Raw genomic sequence first — 19,392 nt, forward strand, 5'->3', positions numbered from 1 at the left:
AAATGTATAAACTCACAATGTGGTTGAGAATAGAAAAAAAATAAACAAGTGGGGTCCAGAGGTCTAAACCAAAAATAGCTTAGATGTCTTCTTTTTCAAACAAAGATAGCAAGAGAACGAAGAAAAATTGATAATTGGAGTAAATTAGAAAGTTGCTTAAAATTGCATGCTCGATCTGAATCACGAAAGAAAAAAATTGGGTTCAGTGTCCCTTTAAAGAGAAAAAACAACCACCTAAATTGAAATGCCCCCTTAAGTTAAAACTCTTCTATATTATGGTTTGCAGTGCATGTCAGTTAAAACCATGGCTGTGTAAAAACCTGATATACCTATAATGATAGAATGGAGGCACCGGGTATTTATTGACACTTAGCACTCCATCAAATGTATTTGGAAAGACTATTTAACAAACTTAATAAAATAATCTCTTTTAGTTAAACAGTCTATGTATTGTATGCGCCTTAATAAGTAGTCTCATTGTGGTCTCTAGACCTTAGACTGGATATGCCTGATCAAGTAAAAGGAGTCCTTAGGCAGCAGTCTTTAGTGCAGTGCTTTCCAAACTGTGTGTCGTGACACATTAGTGCGTCGGCAGCAGTGTGTAGGTGTGTCCCTGCTTTAGCACAAATTTTTTTGAATTTTAAATTATTTTTACATTTTTTTTGGTTTCTGACTTTCCGCCTGCTTGCTACGCATATCACATGGTTGACTTGTGATTGATACCTAGTGGGTCACAGATCATCTTAATCTATTGGCGCAGCTCAGTGGGAACTGAAACTATTCCCTTTGGCGGCTTTGGCGGCACATTGGCTTGTGACTGCATGTGTAGTTAGTGAGTGGGACAGCAGTGTGTTTGCAGTGCGGGCAGTAGTCAGTGCAACTCGCAGAGCTCTGAGGGCGGCAGCTTAAACGCTGAGCTGAAGTCAGACATCGGTGTTTTTTCTGCAGCTAGCTCCCAGTAGTGCATTGCTGCTTCTGCTCCTCTTATATATGGATAGGAAGTGGAAGCTTAAAAATGCTTGATGATAAAATGTGAGTGTCTTTATCTAATATTCCACCAAATATCCCAACAAACCTCATACATCCCATTAAAATAGTAAGTAGCTATTGGTGTTATTAAACTTTTTTGTTAATTCTTGCACATACATACGGTTACTTGTAAATATATTTTGTTATTATATAATTTATGTATGTGTCCGTATCTCTTAAAACAAGTTAGTTTAACCTCCTGTTTGCTAGTACAACTGAACTACTGTGTCGCAAAATAATGTAGGTCCAAAAAAGTGTGTCACCAACATGAACAGTTTGGAAAGCTCTGCTCTAATGATTAATGTGGAATCCAGACTTTCACACTGCCAAGAAAAAAAACATGATGTCCAGTTTAAATTAAAGGGGAAAAAAAATAAAATAAAAGGGATACATTCAGAGAATTCTAGTAATGCAGATGGCAAGAGTTTAGATGTACTCAATGGGGGGTAGTTATCAACGTGTCTACTTTACCTGCCTTCGCCGGTCCAATACGCCCGCCTAAGCTCGCCTACCAATGCCTGCGGACCTTCAAAATTTCACCTAAGTTATCAAAAAAGCTGTCAAAAAGCCGCGCACCAAGTACGGGGCGATGAGCAGCGGACTGTGAGAGTTATCACTCATCCGATCTCGCTGCTCTTCGGCTTTTTGACAGCTTTATTGCTAGCCTGTCACTAAGCACCCACACTAACTACACTGTTCTACCCCCTATACCGGCACCCCGGAGCCCCCCGCAACTCAATAAAGTTATTAACCCCTAAACCGCCACTCCTAGACCCCGCCGCAACTCTTATAAATGTATTAACCCCTAAACCGCCGCCACCTACATTATACCTAGTAACCACTATCCTGATCTTCAGGGGGGTTAATAAACTTATTATAGGTTTATTTTAAAGGTAAGTATTTAGTTTTAAATAGGAATAATTAATTTAATAAGAGTTATATTTATTTAGATTTATTTAATTAATATTTAAGATAGGGGGAGTCAGGGTTAGTGTTAGACTTAGGTTTAGGGGTTAATAATTTTATTACCAGTGGCGGCGGTGTAGGGGGGGCAGGATAGGGGTTAATAAACTTATTATAGGTGGCGACGGTGTGGGGGGGGGGCAGGATAGGGGTTAATAAACTTATTATAGGTGGCGACGGTGTAGGGGGGGGCAGATTAGGAGTTAATAAGTTTAAAATAGGTTGCGGCGGGGTCCGGGAGCAGCGTTTTAGGGGTTAAACTATTTATTTAGTTGCGGCGAGGTCCGGGATCCGCAGGATAGGGGTTAATAACTTTATTATAGGTGGCGTCGGTATAGGGGGGGCAGGATAGGGGTTAATAGGTATAATGTAGGTGGGGGCGGGGTCTGGGAGTGGCGGTTTAGGGGTTAATACATATTTTATAGTTGCGGCGGGGACCGGGAGTGGCGGTTTAGGGGTTAACATATTTAGTTTAGCTTGCGGTGGGCTCCGGGAGCGGCGGTTTAGGGGGTAATACATTTATTTAGTTGCGGCGGTGTAGGGGGGACAGATTAGGGGTGTTAAGACTAGGGGTACATGTTAGGGTGTTAGGTGTAGACAGCTCCCATAGGAATCAATGGGATGTCGGGCAGCAGCGAACATGAACTTTCGCTATGGTCAGACTCCCATTGATTCCTATGGGATCCGCCACCTCCAGGGCGGCGGTTTGAAAACCAGGTACGCTGGGCCGGAAAAGTATCTGCTAGTTTTTTGATAACTAGCAAAAGTAGTCAGATAGTGCCGCACTTGTGTGCGGAACATCTGGAGTGACGTAAGAATCGATCTGAGATCGGAAGGATAGGGGTTAATAACTTTATTATAGGAGTCCGGCGGATCGAAGCTTACGTCACAAAATTTTACTTTTGCGGGTATCTAGGGCTTGATAACTAAGGCGAATCAGCCTCGCCACAAATAAGCTGCAGAATTCCAGCGTATTTGAGGTTGACAGCTTGATAACTAGGCCCCATAGTGTTTTTTTTTTTTTTTTTATTAAAGGACAGTTCACCCAAAAAAATTCTCCCATTTAAATTGTTCCCAATGATCCATTTTACCTGCTGGAGTGTATTAAATTGTTTAAAAGTAGCTCCCTATTTTGGCCTTTGAAATAGCTGATTTATTTTGTGGTTTACCAACTTATAGTGAAAGTTTTGAGACTGGAGTCTCAGCTATTGAATAGCCTAAGTAAACACAGCTAGCAGAAGAAATGGCACTCACAGTGGATTGCAGGACAGTTAAGTTATAACATGATAGGTTTCCATTGTTCTTTCTGTATTGAGATTTAGTTTTCCAGACAAATATAAGATAAGGAAGCAAGTGTGTGTACACAAAGTGATAACATAATTAGATATGATATTACCTGAAACTCAACCCATTGTAATAGGCTGTGGTTTAAAAGCACAAAACCAGCAACTTCATATACACAAATAAACCTGAAAATGCAATTTCTCAGGCATTTTATACTCTGCAGCTGGTATAACAAGTCATTGAAAATACATTAATATAAAACTATTTTACAGTGTACTGTCCCTTTAAGTGTGTTCAAACTAAAATATTTTGAAGAACTGTTTTTCAGTCTTCAGCAGAAGTCTAGTCTTCAGCACAAAATACCAAAGCAAATTTGATAATAGAAGTAAATTGGAAAGTTGTTTAGAATTACATGTTGTATCTGAACCATGAACAATTCATTTTGGTTTTAATGTCCCTTTAAGTCAAAGCAATGATGTGTGACTTAAACCACTGGTGATAGCGACTTTAGATCTAGCCCTTGGTCTAATGTGAGAATGTAATCAATTAACTTAGTCAGTCCTATTTATTATTGAGCTTTATACACCTTGCTTGGCTGCTAGCCAGCACCCAGGGCTGGCTTTAAAATTGGACTAGGTAGGACCATGGGACTCAGGCAGCCTTTGGCATTGGTTGATCTAATGGAGAGCTCCATCTGGATAATAATATTTTTTTAAGATAAATTACTCTTACATGGGATGCATCAGCTGGGTATGAGCTGTCATGTTGAACTTTAAACGTCTGAATTTTAATCTTTGAGAATACTGACTATGGCTTTGTTCAGACTGTAGTGGATGGAGGGGGACATCATTTTATTTTTGAACCCAGACAGCACATTATATTGAGCCTTCCCCCTGTCTGTACCATTATATAAACAAATACATATATACACGGTATACTTATGTGTGCATGTTACAGACGTATTTCACTCTCAAACTTACTTCATCTTCATACAGAGCCATTCCACGTACTGACCCTGTGGTCCCAGCACGCTTCATCTGTAATAAGAGTTTTTAAAAAAAAAAAAAAAAATATTTACTTTCTATGGAAGGTTCTTTAGAAAATATCAACAATGTTACAGCCTAATAGACAAACTATTTTTGGTTACAAATGACATACTGGGATCACCCTTTCCAGGCACACATTGAAGTTCTTCTTAAGGTTGGGTTTCAGCTTCTTTAGAGAGAACCGTGTCTCACCGATAAACTCGTTATGACCAAACTTATCTTCATCACACACCGAGATCCTGAAATGTAGTGCACAGTGTTAGCAATTCTCTCATACTGTAGTTCTTCATTTATAAAACCAATAACAGTGATGAGATGTTGTCAAAAGCTTTAATGTATCATACCTTAAAATGAGAGTTTCCTTTTATTTTTGCCTACAGATTTCTAGATGCAGGTTGCATTTTATTTGCTGAAAGGTATGGCATATAACTATATTTGTAATTAAATTACTATTCCCCGCTATTTATTTTACTTTTATATAACTGATGCTGTGAAAATTTGAGAGACACCACTTCTAAAATTAACCTGTAAATGAGCAGTCTGACGAAAATGAAAAATGTTGCATGTTCATATCTTTATGACACCATTTTGTTAATAACAGAACATAAATTCAAATTAAATAGTAATATAAGAAATATTGAACACATTTACAAACACATTATTTTGTTTCATATTTTGCATTTTTAAATATTCAAAAATCATCTTACATATAGCATTAAACATAGACTGATCATAGGCGCTACAAGTCTGCTCAAAATTTCCTAAAAGTGTAAGCTTATTTAGTTTAAAGTATAGCCTTAGTGACAGTAAAGTCAAAATTAAACTTTAATAATTCAGATAGAGCATGCAATTTTAAACAGCTTTTCAATATCTGGTATTATCAAATTTGCTTTGCTGTCTTGGTATCCTTTGTTGAACAGCATATGTAGATATGCTCAACAACAGCAATGCTGCGGCTAATTGGTGGCTAAATACATTTGTCTCTTGTTACTGGCTCACCAGATGTTTTCAGATAGCAACCAACACTGCATTGCTTCTCCTTCAACAAAGGATACCAAGTGAATTAAGTAAACTAGAAGTAATTTAGAAAATTGTTTAAAATTGTATGCTCTAACTGAATCATGAAAGAAAAATTTTGAGTTTCATGTCCATTTAAGTATTTTCTAGGCATATTTAAAGTCCCTAACAGTGTTTGCCCTTCCCAGCTCTAATGGAAGTTTATTCCAAGGGGCCGAATTATCAAGCTCCAAATGGAGCTTGATTCCCCTAGTTTCTAAAGACCGGTGCTCCATAACTTGTCCGTCCACCTACTCTGAGGCGGCGGACAGAAATCAACCCGATCTCATACGATCGGGTTGATTGACACCCCTTGCTAGCAGCAAATCTGCAGGGGGCGGTATTGCACAAGCAGTTCTGGTGAACTGCTTGTGCAATGATAAGCGTAAGCCGTCGGCATTTATCAATGTTCAGCGGACATGATATATGCCCCCAAGAATCAATCATCCTTTCTGTGAAGATGTGCTTACGCAAATTAACCCTGGACCTACAACACTTCAACTTGAGATCATGACCCCTTGCTCAGGTTTTTCTTTGTGTTGTGTTATTTTCTTTCTTCAAGTTTCCAGTTTATGACCTCTCCTTATTTTTCAAACCAAGTACCATTTTAGTAGCCCTCTTTTGAGCAGATTCCAATTTATTTATATCTTTCTGGTTATATGGCTTCCAGAAGTGCACACAGTACTCAAGATGAGGCCTAACTAGTGATCTGTAAAGTGGCATAAGAACCTTACTATTCCTGCTACAAAGGCCTCTACTTAGTTTGCAAAGCCCAAATTATGACAACTCATTGAAGGTTGACATAAAGGAGGTAATAACAATGAACAAGTAAGTAATATTATTAACAAAATGTAATATGTTAAATTTCCTTCTTTTTTAAGAAAAGATATACTTAAAGTGATGATAAACGTTAGCTAATCAAATGCCATATATGTAATCTTTGCCATTAAAAAAGTATGTCCCTTTTTTGTTTGTTTGTTTAATCTATCCACCAATGGGTTAAATTTGTGCCTATAGTAATGCTTCAATTACAATGTTATTCCAGCCCATTGGGATGAACTCTTTTTTATGACAATTCCAATGAACATCCAATCAGTGCGTGTGTCATATGAAGTCCAGCCCTTTGAAAGCCCTTACAAAGCCTATGTAGAGAGTGAGTGGGACTGCTCTCTATGTCACAGCCCAGCCAAAATAGGAAATGAAGGGGGCGGAGGAACAGAAAATTCTAAGTAACATTATCAATATCTTATTATAAAAATTATATACACTTTTTTAAAATAATAATTATGCAGTTTTGCTTGTACATTAATATATTTTTTCCTTACAACATTCTTTAAGTCTACAAAGTACCTTCACTTTAAATGACCCTCAAAAAAGTTACGGAAAAAGAATATGTATGTGCCCATCACTAAAGCAAGCTTCAAAATGATCTGTTTTAGTTTTTGACATTGTATGGACAATATAATATTTGGATGTTGGATTGGATACATTAAAATTAAACACTTTGAGATAGTAATATAAAATGATAAATCTTATAAATAAATAAAAACTCTGCAATATACTTTTATTATTTATTTTGTCCCCTTTTCCTGTAATTCCATCCTACAATAGTGAGCATTTCAGTTGCTGTTAGAAATGGAAGTGCAGAACACTGTTATATTCAAAACAGCCATTGGTGCACACTCTTGTGACCTATTTATAACTGTCCCTAATTGGCCACAGCAGAGAAGGCAATCTAAGTTACAACATGGCAGCTCCCATTATTTTATAGACACTAAAACTTTAAAATTATTTTGTCAATATTTAAACAGCTAATGAAACATTAAGAAATACATCTACATGTTATTCTCAGACTAATCTTTTCTTTAAATGCATCAGTCTATTTAGCATTTATTTAGTGTTTAATGTCCCTTTAATTACAATTCTATTTGGGGAGATAAAAAACATAATTTATGTAAGAACTTACCTGATAAATTCATTTCTTTCATATTAGCAAGAGTCCATGAGCTAGTGACGTATGGGATATACATTCCTACCAGGAGGGGCAAAGTTTCCCAAACCTCAAAATGCCTATAAATACACCCCTCACCACACCCACAATTCAGTTTAACGAATAGCCAAGAAGTGGGGTGATAAAAAAGTGCGAAAGCATATAAAATAAGGAATTGGAATAATTGTGCTTTATACAAAAATCATAACCACCCCAAAAAAAGGGCGGGCCTCATGGACTCTTGCTAATATGAAAGAAATGAATTTATCAGGTAAGTTCTTACATAAATTATGTTTTCTTTCATGTAATTAGCAAGAGTCCATGAGCTAGTGACGTATGGGATAATGATTACCCAAGATGTGGATCTTTCCACACAAGAGTCACTAGAGAGGGAGGGATAAAATAAAGACAGCCAATTCCTGCTGAAAATAATCCACACCCAAAATAAAGTTTAATGAAAAACATAAGCAGAAGATTCAAACTGAAACCGCTGCCTGAAGCACTTTTCTACCAAAAACTGCTTCAGAAGAAGAAAATACATCAAAATGGTAGAATTTAGTAAAAGTATGCAAAGAGGACCAAGTTGCTGCTTTGCAAATCTGATCAATCGAAGCTTCATTCCTAAACGCCCAGGAAGTAGAAACTGACCTAGTAGAATGAGCTGTAATCCTTTGAGGCGGAGTTTTACCCGACTCAATATAGGCAAGATGAATTAAAGATTTCAACCAAGATGCCAAAGAAATGGCAGAAGCTTTCTGGCCTTTTCTAGAACCGGAAAAGATAACAAATAAACTAGAAGTCTTTCGGAAAGACTTAGTAGCTTCAACATAATATTTCAAAGCTCTAACAACATCCAAAGAATGCAATGATTTCTCCTTAGAATTCTTAGGATTAGGACATAATGAAGGAACCACAATTTCTCTACTAATGTTGTTAGAATTCACAACTTTAGGTAAAAATTCAAAAGAAGTTCGCAACACTGCCTTTTCCTGATGAAAAATCAGAAAAGGAGACTCACAAGAAAGAGCAGATAATCCAGAAACTCTTCTGGCAGAAGAGATTGCCAAAAGGAACAAAACTTTCCAAGAAAGTAATTTAATGTCCAATGAATGCATAGGTTCAAACGGAGGAGCTTGAAGAGCCCCCAGAACCAAATTCAAACTCCAAGGAGGAGAAATTGACTTAATGACAGGTTTTATACGAACCAAAGCTTGTACAAAACAATGAATATCAGGAAGATTAGCAATCTTTCTGTGAAAAAGAACAGAAAGAGCAGAGATTTGTCCTTTCAAAGAACTTGCGGATAAACCTTTATCTAAACCATCCTGAAGAAACTGTAAAATTCTCGGAATTCTAAAAGAATGCCAAGAAAAATGATGAGAAAGACACCAAGAAATATAAGTCTTCCAGACTCTATAATATATCTCTCTGGATACAGATTTACGAGCCTGTAACATAGTATTAATCACAGAGTCAGAGAAACCTCTTTGACCAAGAATCAAGCGTTCAATCTCCATACCTTTAAATTTAAGGATTTGAGATCCTGATGGAAAAAAGGACCTTGCGACAGAAGGTCTGGTCGTAGAGGAAGAGTCCACGGATGGCAAGAGGCCATCCGGACAAGATTCGCATACCAAAACCTGTGAGGCCATGCCGGAGCTACCAGCAGAGCAAACGAGCATTCCTTCAGAATCTTGGAGATTACTCTTGGAAGAAGAACTAGAGGCGGAAAGATATAAGCAGGATGATACTTCCAAGGAAGTGATAATGCATCCACTGCTTCCGCCTGAGGATCCCGGGATCTGGACAGATACCTGGGAAGTTTCTTGTTTAGATGAGACGCCATCAGATCTATTTCTGGAAGCTCCCACATTTGAACAATCTGAAGAAATACCTCTGGGTGAAGAGACCATTCGCCCGGATGCAACGTTTGGCGACTGACATAATCCGCTTCCCAATTGTCTATACCTGGGATATGAACCGCAGAGATTAGACAGGAGCTGGATTCCGCCCAAACCAGAATTTGAGATACTTCTTTCATAGCCAGAGGACTGTGAGTCCCTCCTTGATGATTGATGTATGCCACAGTAGTGACATTGTCTGTCTGAAAACAAATGAACGATTCTCTCTTCAGAAGAGGCCAAAACTGAAGAGCTCTGAAAATTGCACGGAGTTCCAAAATATTGATCGGTAATCTCACCTCCTGAGATTCCCAAACTCCTTGTGCTGTCAGAGATCCCCACACAGCTCCCCAACCTGTGAGACTTGCATCTGTTGAAATTACAGTCCAGGTCGGAAGCACAAAAGAAGCCCCCTGAATCAAACGATGGTGATCTGTCCACCACGTTAGAGTGTCGTACAATCGGTTTTAAAGATATTAATTGAGATATCTTTGTGTAATCCTTGCACCATTGATGTGAAAACGAGCAAAGGGGATCGCGTCCGATGCAGCAGTCATAAGACCTAGAATTTCCATGCATAAGGCTACCGAAGGGAATAATTGTGACTGAAGGTTTCGACAAGCCGAAATCAATTTTAGACATCTCTTGTCTGTTAAAGACAGAGTCATGGACACTGAATCTATCTGGAAACCCAGAAAGGTTACCCTTGTCTGAGGAATCAATGAACTTTTTGGTGAATTGATCCTCCAACCATGATCTTGAAGAAACAACACAAGTCGATTCGTATGAGATTCTGCTAAATGTAAAGACTGAGCAAGTACCAAGATATCGTCCAAATAAGGAAATACCACAATACCCTGTTCTCTGATTACAGACAGAAGGGCACCGAGAACCTTTGTAAAAATTCTTGGAGCTGTAGCTAGGCCAAATGGCAGAGCCACAAACTGGTAATGCTTGTCCAGAAAAGAGAATCTCAGGAACTGATAATGATCTGTATGAATCGGAATATGCAGATATGCATCCTGTAAATCTATTGTGGACATATAATGCCCTTGCTGAACAAAAGGCAGGATAGTCCTTACAGTTACCATTTTGAATGTTGGTATCCTTACATAACGATTCAATATTTTTAGATCCAGAACTGGTCTGAAGGAATTCTCCTTCTTTGGTACAATGAAGAGATTTGAATAAAACCCCATCCCCTGTTCCAGAACTGGAACTGGCATAATTACTCCAGTCAACTCTAGATCTGAAACACAATTCAGAAATGCTTGAGCTTTCACTGGATTTACTGGGACACGGGAAAGAAAAAATCTCTTTGCAGGAGGTCTCATCTTGAAACCAATTCTCTATCCTTCTGAAACAATGTTCTGAATCCAAAGATTGTGAACAGAATTGATCCAAATTTCTTTGAAAAAACGTAACCTGCCCCCTACCAGCTGAGCTGGAATGAGGGCCGCACCTTCATGTGGACTTAGAAGCAGGCTTTGCCTTTCTAGAAGGCTTGGATTTATTCCAGACTGGAGATGGTTTCCAAACTGAAACTGCTCCTGAGGATGAAGGATCAGGCTTTTGTTCTTTGTTGAAACGAAAGGAACGAAAACGATTATTAGCCCTGTTTTTACCCTTAGATTTTTTATCCTGTGGTAAAAAAGTTCCTTTCCCACCAGTAACAGTTGAGATAATAGAATCCAACTGAGAACCAAATAATTTGTTACCCTGGAAAGAAATGGAAAGTAGAGTTGATTTAGAAGCCATATCAGCATTCCAAGTTTTAAGCCATAAAGCTCTTCTAGCTAGAATAGCTAGAGACATAAACCTGACATCAACTCTGATAATATCAAAGATGGCATCACAGATAAAATTATTAGCATGCTGAAGAAGAAGAATAATATTATGAGAATCATGATCTGTTACTTGTTGCGCTAAAGTCTCCAACCAAAAAGTTGAAGCTGCAGCAACATCAGCCAATGATATAGCAGGTCTAAGAAGATTACCTGAACACAGATAAGCTTTTCTTAGAAAGGATTCAATTTTCCTATCTAAAGGATCTTTAAACGAAGTACCATCCGACGTAGGAATAGTAGTACGTTTAGCAAGGGTAGAAATAGCCCCATCGACTTTAGGGATTTTGTCCCAAAATTCTAATCTGTCAGACGGCACAGGATATAATTGCTTAAAACGTTTAGAAGGAGTAAATGAATTACCCAATTTATCCCATTCTCTGGAAATTACTTCAGAAATAGCATTAGGAACAGGAAAAACTTCTGGAATAACCACAGGAGATTTAAATACCTTATCTAAACGTTTAGAATTAGTATCAAGAGGACCAGAATCCTCTATTTCTAAAGCAATTAGTACTTCTTTAAGTAAAGAACGAATAAATTCCATTTTAAATAAATATGAAGATTTATCAGCATCAATCTCTGAGACAGAATCCTCTGAACCAGAAGAGTCATCAGAATCAGAATGATGATGTTCATTTAAAAATTCATCTGTAGAGAGAGAAGTTTTAAAAGATTTTTTATGTTTACTAGAAGGAGAAATAACAGACATAGCCTTCTTGATGGATTCAGAAACAAAATCTCTTATGTTATCAGGAACATTCTGCACCTTAGATGTTGAAGGAACTGCAACAGGCAATGGTACATTACTAAAGGAAATATTATCTGCTTTAACAAGTTTGTCATGACAATTAATACAAACAACAGCCGGAGGAATAGCTACCAAAAGTTTACAGCAGATACACTTAGCTTTGGTAGTTCCAGCACTAGACAGCGATTTTCCTGAAGTATCTTCTGACTCAGATGCAATGTGAGACATCTTGCAATATGTAAGAGAAAAAACAACATATAAAGCAAAATTGATCAAATTCCTTAAATGACAGTTTCAGGAATGGGAAAAAATGCCAATAAACAAGCTTCTAGTAACCAGAAGCAAAGAAAAAATGAGACTGAAATAATGTGGAGACAAAAGCGACGCCCATATTTTTTGGCGCCAAATAAGACGCCCACATTATTTGGCGCCTAAATGCTTTTTGGCGCCAAAAATGACGCCACATCCGGAACGCCGACATTTTTGGCGCAAAAGGACGTCAAAAAATGACGCAACTTCCGGCGACACGTATGACGCCGGAAACAGAAAAGATTTTTTGCGCCAAAAAAGTCCGCGCCAAGAATGACGCAATAAAATGAAGCATTTTCAGCCCCCGCGAGCCTAACAGCCCACAGGGAAAAAAGAGTCAAATTTTAAGGTAAGAAAAAAATTGATTCAAATGCATTATCCCAAATATGAAACTGACTGTCTGAAAATTAGGAATGTTGAACATTCTGAGTCAAGGCAAATAAATGTTTGAATACATATATTTAGAACTTTATAAATAAAGTGCCCAACCATAGCTTAGAGTGTCACAGAAAATAAGATTTACTTACCCCAGGACACTCATCTACATGTTTGTAGAAAGCCAAACCAGTACTGAAACGAAAATCAGCAGAGGTAATGGTATATAAATAAGAGTATATCGTCGATCTGAAAAGGGAGGTAAGAGATGAATCTCTACGACCGATAACAGAGAACCTATGAAATAGACCCCGTAGAAGGAGATCACTGCATTCAAATAGGCAATACTCTCCTCACATCTGAGAACAACATAGAAAAGGAAGTGGGGATTTCACAATAAGAAATTCCCAAAAGTCTAGGTAAATCCAGCACAACTGTAAAATTGAATAAAAGCGCTACAAAAAGCTTGTATGTCAAAAACAATGTAAATATTTATTAAACAAATGCACAATACACACATTCACATTCATACAGGGGATCCCACACAAAGCAGTATTAATGAAGTACTGGCCAAAAAATTATTATCTGGTGCACCAGGGGAAATAGACCAAAAACAGTCCATTTAAACCTTGCAGGTATTTGTAATCCAATAAGTGCAGCGTTAATGCAAGAAATGGATGCAGTTATACAGTCCCCGGTGTATAAAAACCAGTTACTTCAGACTTGAACCCCCAGAGTTACTGAGTCGGTTGGTGCTTAAAAGACATAGCATAGGAGGAGCAATAAAAACACGCGTCTTTATTCACAGGTACTGTATTCCTTTAAGACAGTGATATTCGGTGTACAGATTCGTATAACATATTCTACCTGTATTTGTTCACGCGGTCGCTCCTCCTAGCTGCCTTGTACATGGAGTGTCCAGACATCAGGGGTAAGTCACGATGAGCAGGGGATCTGCTGTAAGGGCTGCCAAGCACGACGAGTCCAAATGCTCGTTTCGCTCCTTCAGTCAGTGCAGCATGGAGCTTCTTCCAGGAGCTAGGAGGAGCGACCGCGTGAACAAATACAGGTAGAATATGTTATACGAATCTGTACACCGAATATCACTGTCTTAAAGGAATACAGTACCTGTGAATAAAGACGCGTGTTTTTATTGCTCCTCCTATGCTATGTCTTTTAAGCACCAACCGACTCAGTAACTCTGGGGGTTCAAGTCTGAAGTAACTGGTTTTTATACACCGGGGACTGTATAACTGCATCCATTTCTTGCATTAACGCTGCACTTATTGGATTACAAATACCTGCAAGGTTTAAATGGACTGTTTTTGGTCTATTTCCCCTGGTGCACCAGATAATAATTTTTTGGCCAGTACTTCATTAATACTGCTTTGTGTGGGATCCCCTGTATGAATGTGAATGTGTGTATTGTGCATTTGTTTAATAAATATTTACATTGTTTTTGACATACAAGCTTTTTGTAGCGCTTTTATTCAATTTTACAGTTGTGCTGGATTTACCTAGACTTTTGGGAATTTCTTATTGTGAAATCCCCACTTCCTTTTCTATGTTGTTCTCATATGTATCTTTCTAGGAAGCACCTGTTCTCTAGTTAATTACTTATTAGTGTGCAACTCTCACCTTTTGTGTTTCTTTTGTTTACTCTCCTCACATCCCTCTGACATTCACTGCACGCTGAGAGGAAAACCGGGCTCCAACTTGCTGCGGAGCGCATATCAACGTAGAATCTAGCACAAACTTACTTCACCACCTCCATAGGAGGCAAAGTTTGTAAAACTGAATTGTGGGTGTGGTGAGGGGTGTATTTATAGGCATTTTGAGGTTTGGGAAACTTTGCCCCTCCTGGTAGGAATGTATATCCCATACGTCACTAGCTCATGGACTCTTGCTAATTACATGAAAGAAATTGAGACCTCTGCATGTGCACATAAAAACCATTTTTATTGACTGTATGACAATTGGACTTTAATTTAGGGGTGTATTTAAGGAGTAACATTTGAACAATCAGCAGACAATCTTCTGGAATAGAATGTTAAATAAAGTGCTTTCCTTATTCTACATGGATGTCCCATTTTCGTTCACAGTCCTTATAGTGTGTGGGCAAAGTACTAAGATATAATCAAAGAAGAGGCTCATCAACGTGTGGAAGTAAGGTATGAAGGAACAGCATATGAGAGATTGGGCCTAAAGGGGCATGAAACCTAATTTTTGTTCTTGATTTAGATATAGCAGGCACTTTTAAACAATTTTCCAATTTACTTCTATTATCTAGTTTGTTTAATTCTCTTGATGTCCTTTGTTGAAAAGCATATCTAAATAGGCTCAGAGGCTGCACATAGATACCTTGTGTTGATTGGCTCACCCATGTGCATCATGATTTCTTCAACAAAGAATATCTGAAGAATGAAGCAAATTACATAATAGAAGTAATATGGAATGTTGTTTAAAATGTATGTTCTATATGAATCATGAAATTGACAAATAGGGTTTCATGTCTCTTTAAAGGGACAGTATACTGTAAAATAGTTTTCCCTTAATGTGTTGCCAATGCCAATTACTTTTTTTACCAACTGCAGAGTATAAAATTTGCTTTTTAAGGCTTATTTGTGAATATGAATGAACTGGTTTTGTGTTTTGAAGCCACAACCTAATAAAACGTGTTGAGCTTGTAGGTATAATCAAATCTCATTACTTTATCACATTGTGTACATATACCTGCTTCTTTATCTTATATCTGTCCATAAAACAATCACCAATACTTGGAGAGAACAATGGAAAATGAAAATTGTATTACCTTATCTCTTCTATACCCACTGCTAGTGTAATTTCTTCTACTGGCTGTGTTTAGGCCTTAAGGCCAAAAACTTTCAGAATAGGTGGGGATACCAGAGGCTAATTCAACTATTTCAAATGCACGTTAATTCAATAAATATAAGGGTAAAGGAAATACTTGTAAACAATTTAATACACTCCAGCAGGTAAAATGGATCATTGGGAACAAATTTAAGGGAAACATTTTTTGAGTAAACTGTCCCTTTAAGGCAGTATAATACTTAAAGGGACTTTAATGATTTAGATGTAATTTTAAACAACTTTTCAATTTACCTCAATTAGCAAATTTGCTATTGTTATTTTTTTTTTTTTTTTTGAAGACTAAACCTAGGTAGGCTGATAGGAGCTTAGGAGTGTGCACTTGTCTATAGCAGTCTATAGCAGCAGTGTTTGTAACTATGTATAAAATTGCTATAAACCATGTTGCAAACCCTGATGCCAGATGTCCTAAGACACGTGCACGCTCCTGATGTCACCCAGGGTTATTCTTTAACAAAGGATACCAAAAAACAAAACTAAATTGATAATAGAAGCAAATTGGAAAGCCTTTTAAAATGCTCTAGCCAATCAATTTGTTTAATTTTGACTTTACTGTCATTTTAAATATAACCTTCTGTCATTTTTATACCTTTAAAGCCTTTGCTACTAAATGGCAATTATTTACAGTAAATACTGTATTTTCCATTTCCTTTTAGGTTTATACTTTTTCACTGTATGTTTTGGAATTACTGTATATTACACTAAAACATTAAAATTAAATACTGTAAATAATAATTTTTTTTAAGGCATTAGAACCCAGTAACTTGAGAAATATATACTGACCATTCATATATATACTGACCATTAATATATATATATATATATATATATATATATATATATATATATATATATATACTGACCATTCATATATATACTGACCATTCAGGGATTTGACCAGAAGTAAAGTATAACAGTATGTAGCGACGTATTTAAAATGTATAACTCAATTCCAATTAATTGTAGATCATAAAATAAATGGTTGTATACCTGAGTATTTGTAGTAAAAAGAACTCTTACATTCTGACACTAGAAGTGATATATTGTAGACCAGAATGACAGCACAAGAGATTAATGCCTAATCGGGCAGCCATCTAGTGAGTAAAAATTGCACTTTTTACCTTAGTGTTTTTCTCTGCAATTCTTCATCACTGATTCCATGATACACGAGAGTCTCATTCCACGCTGGATTGCGAGTATTTCTGAGAGTCTTAGTCCGCAGTTTGTTTGCCTAAAAGCACAAATGTCATGATAAATGCTATTTCACTCTGTATAATAAAAGTTACATCTCAGACATGGTACACTGGGGAAGTTAATGAAGTTATTTTTCTCTAAGCAAACAGAATGTGTAGATGTGTCAACAAACATTATAAGAAACTGGGAAAGCTAAATTGTTGTCCTGTTTTAAAAAAGCTATCTACTTTGTTTGCATGTAAACCACGTTAGGTTAAGATTATAAAAAGTGGATCCCCACTTTATACAAACATAAATCTCATTTTACCATAGCAATCAATCATCATACATTGTTAGTATAAACAGTGTTTTTTCTCTTCCCAAGAAAATGAGATGTAGCTGATGCCATTTATGATGTATTTTATAGCGTTATGTGTGTGCATGCTTGTGTGTGTGTGTGTGTGTGTGCAAATAGAATAAAAAAAGAAATAAAAGGAATAATCTCTATTATTACAAGTTTATCTACTGAATGAACTCTTTAACCATTAATCACAAATTGTATCTTATTACATAAAATAGAAATTTAATAAAAAAAACCTCCAGCCACCATAACTATGCAAAGCCCATAAAGCCAAATCATATAGATTTGTAATTGAATTGGTATTGTTGTTCTGTGTGAGTGCATCAATTACAAGATAATTCTATTGCTCATAAAGAGACTACTCATGATAACAGTAATATCAAATACCTGCGACACAAACAAAATATGTCAAATGGAGAGGGTCATTTAATGTTTAATACATGTCTACTATTGATTTAAAAATTAATTTTATCTTTAAAAATGCACTGTAAAAAAATAAATAAGTAATATAACGTTATATATTTTGGGTCAAATTACAAGTGGTGCACTTATTTATTTTTTTCCGCTTGCGAGTGTACTGTATAGTATATACAGTTATATGTAAAAATATTTATTTAAAAATAAAAGGAACATTTTTTTCTGAGTGGAAACGTGATTGTTTAGAGAAAAAGAGAAAAATAAGGGGCTTATATAGCACTCATTCCTGTCCTTATATTGTAATACTCAAAAGAGAACTTTAATAGTTAAATTTAAAGTAACAGATGACCTTTGTGTTCCTAAAATAGCGTCTATCACCTCCCTGTTTCCTGGCCGATAACTGGAAACGTCGGCTTCAGGTGACAGAGGTGATAACACGCATATGACTAAAATAAATAAGCTTAAAGATATAGTTCTTAAAACAAACGTGTTTCAGACGCTGTTTCAGACGCGTTTGTTTTAAGAACTATCGGCCAGGAAACAGGGAGGTGATAGACGCTATTTTAGGATAAGGATAAGGGTGTTTATTTCTAAGTGGAACACAGAGGTTATCTGTTATTTTAAATTTAACTATTAAAGTTCTCTTTTAAGTATTACAATATAAGGACAGGAATGAGTGCTATATAAGCCCCTTATTTTTCTCTTTTTCTTTAAACAATCATGTATGTATGTTTAATTGGGACAGCACCAATACCTACTTTTCAATTTAGGGGTATTTTTTCTTACCTTTTTCTCTATGTAGTGCCAGTAACTAGTCTTTTATTCTGAGTGGAAAAACAGGAATTCCTAGTATTTATATTCAAAACACATTAAAACTGAGTAAAAACAATATTACATTTTTTAAGGTATTTGACTGGGAAGGGCTCAAAAGTGTATAAATGTCTATGTATATTTACATATGCGTTTATAGGTGTATATATGTGTATGTATGTATGTACATACATATTTACACCTATAAAAACACATAAATAAACATGTATACACACATATAAACATGTATACACACACACACACACATTGGAGCCTTCCCAGACAAACACCTTGCCATATACCATATCCCTTAATTTAATTTACCATTTTAAAAACTTTTTATTAATATTTAAATATTATTTTTTGTTAGTAAAAAGTGTATATATATATATATATATATATATATATATATACACAGTATATAAAAGTGTAATAGTTTATTTTAAGATGTTTTTGATGTGTGTTTTACACCACTCTATTTAGCACAGTCGCAATATCGATTGAATAGGTTGCGCTAGACTGATGTCGGACGCACTAACCCATCTCTGGTCAATGGGAATGTTGGCCAGGTTAAGCGATACTGCTTACAGGGACACACAATATCATTAGCGCACCACTTGTAATCAAGTCCTTTGTTGGGTAAGCCAAATTAAAAAAAGAAAAACGAACCAATCAGTACTATGATGCCACTCATCAGTGGCGTCACTAGGGGGGGCGGGCCGCACCCGGGTGACACCCTCCAGGGGGTGACACCAAAAAAAAAAATTTATTTATTTTTTTTTTTTTTAATTTTATTGAAATTCAAAGAAATACAATGTTGAGATGCATAGATTTTTTTTTATTAGAGGGGCTGGTATTTGTGAACATTGGTGGGACTGGGGAAGATGTAGACACACAATTTTTTTGCCCCTTGAGCCAGTGCTGCAATTTCAACAAATAGTTTTCCCGGCTGCTTTTGCTTGTTTGTACTTTGCTTCTCCCCTGCCCAATTTCTCTATGAATGTTGTGGGCATGCCGTGGGCCTTGCAAAGTTGCGCTGCTAGCCTAAACCTGCCTGCCTATCTGTGCTCACTGCTCAGTGACATGTGGAGCAGTGGAGTCACTCACTGCTGTGCTGTCTCTCTAAACGGGAACTGGCAAATCATGAGGGGATGCCTGGCACCTGACCACATGACTGTTTGACCCTGTCTTTAA

At 36.8% G+C, this 19,392-nt stretch overlaps 1 protein-coding gene across 1 annotated transcript in view; it reads right to left on the reverse strand.

Moving 5' to 3' along the window:
* The window catches only part of RPH3A (rabphilin 3A), a 496,507-nt gene that overhangs the window by 55,263 nt on the left and 421,852 nt on the right, over positions 1 to 19,392 (reverse strand). Inside the window, exons 14-16 of the mRNA XM_053701695.1 lie at positions 16,559 to 16,668; positions 4,435 to 4,561; positions 4,257 to 4,313 (exon numbers count right to left, since the gene is read on the reverse strand). Coding sequence (XP_053557670.1) covers positions 4,257 to 4,313; positions 4,435 to 4,561; positions 16,559 to 16,668 — 294 coding nt within the window. The remainder of the gene's footprint in view (positions 1 to 4,256; positions 4,314 to 4,434; positions 4,562 to 16,558; positions 16,669 to 19,392) is intronic.

This window comes from Bombina bombina, chromosome 2 (assembly GCF_027579735.1).
Source record: "Bombina bombina isolate aBomBom1 chromosome 2, aBomBom1.pri, whole genome shotgun sequence".
NCBI lineage: Eukaryota > Metazoa > Chordata > Amphibia > Anura > Bombinatoridae > Bombina > Bombina bombina.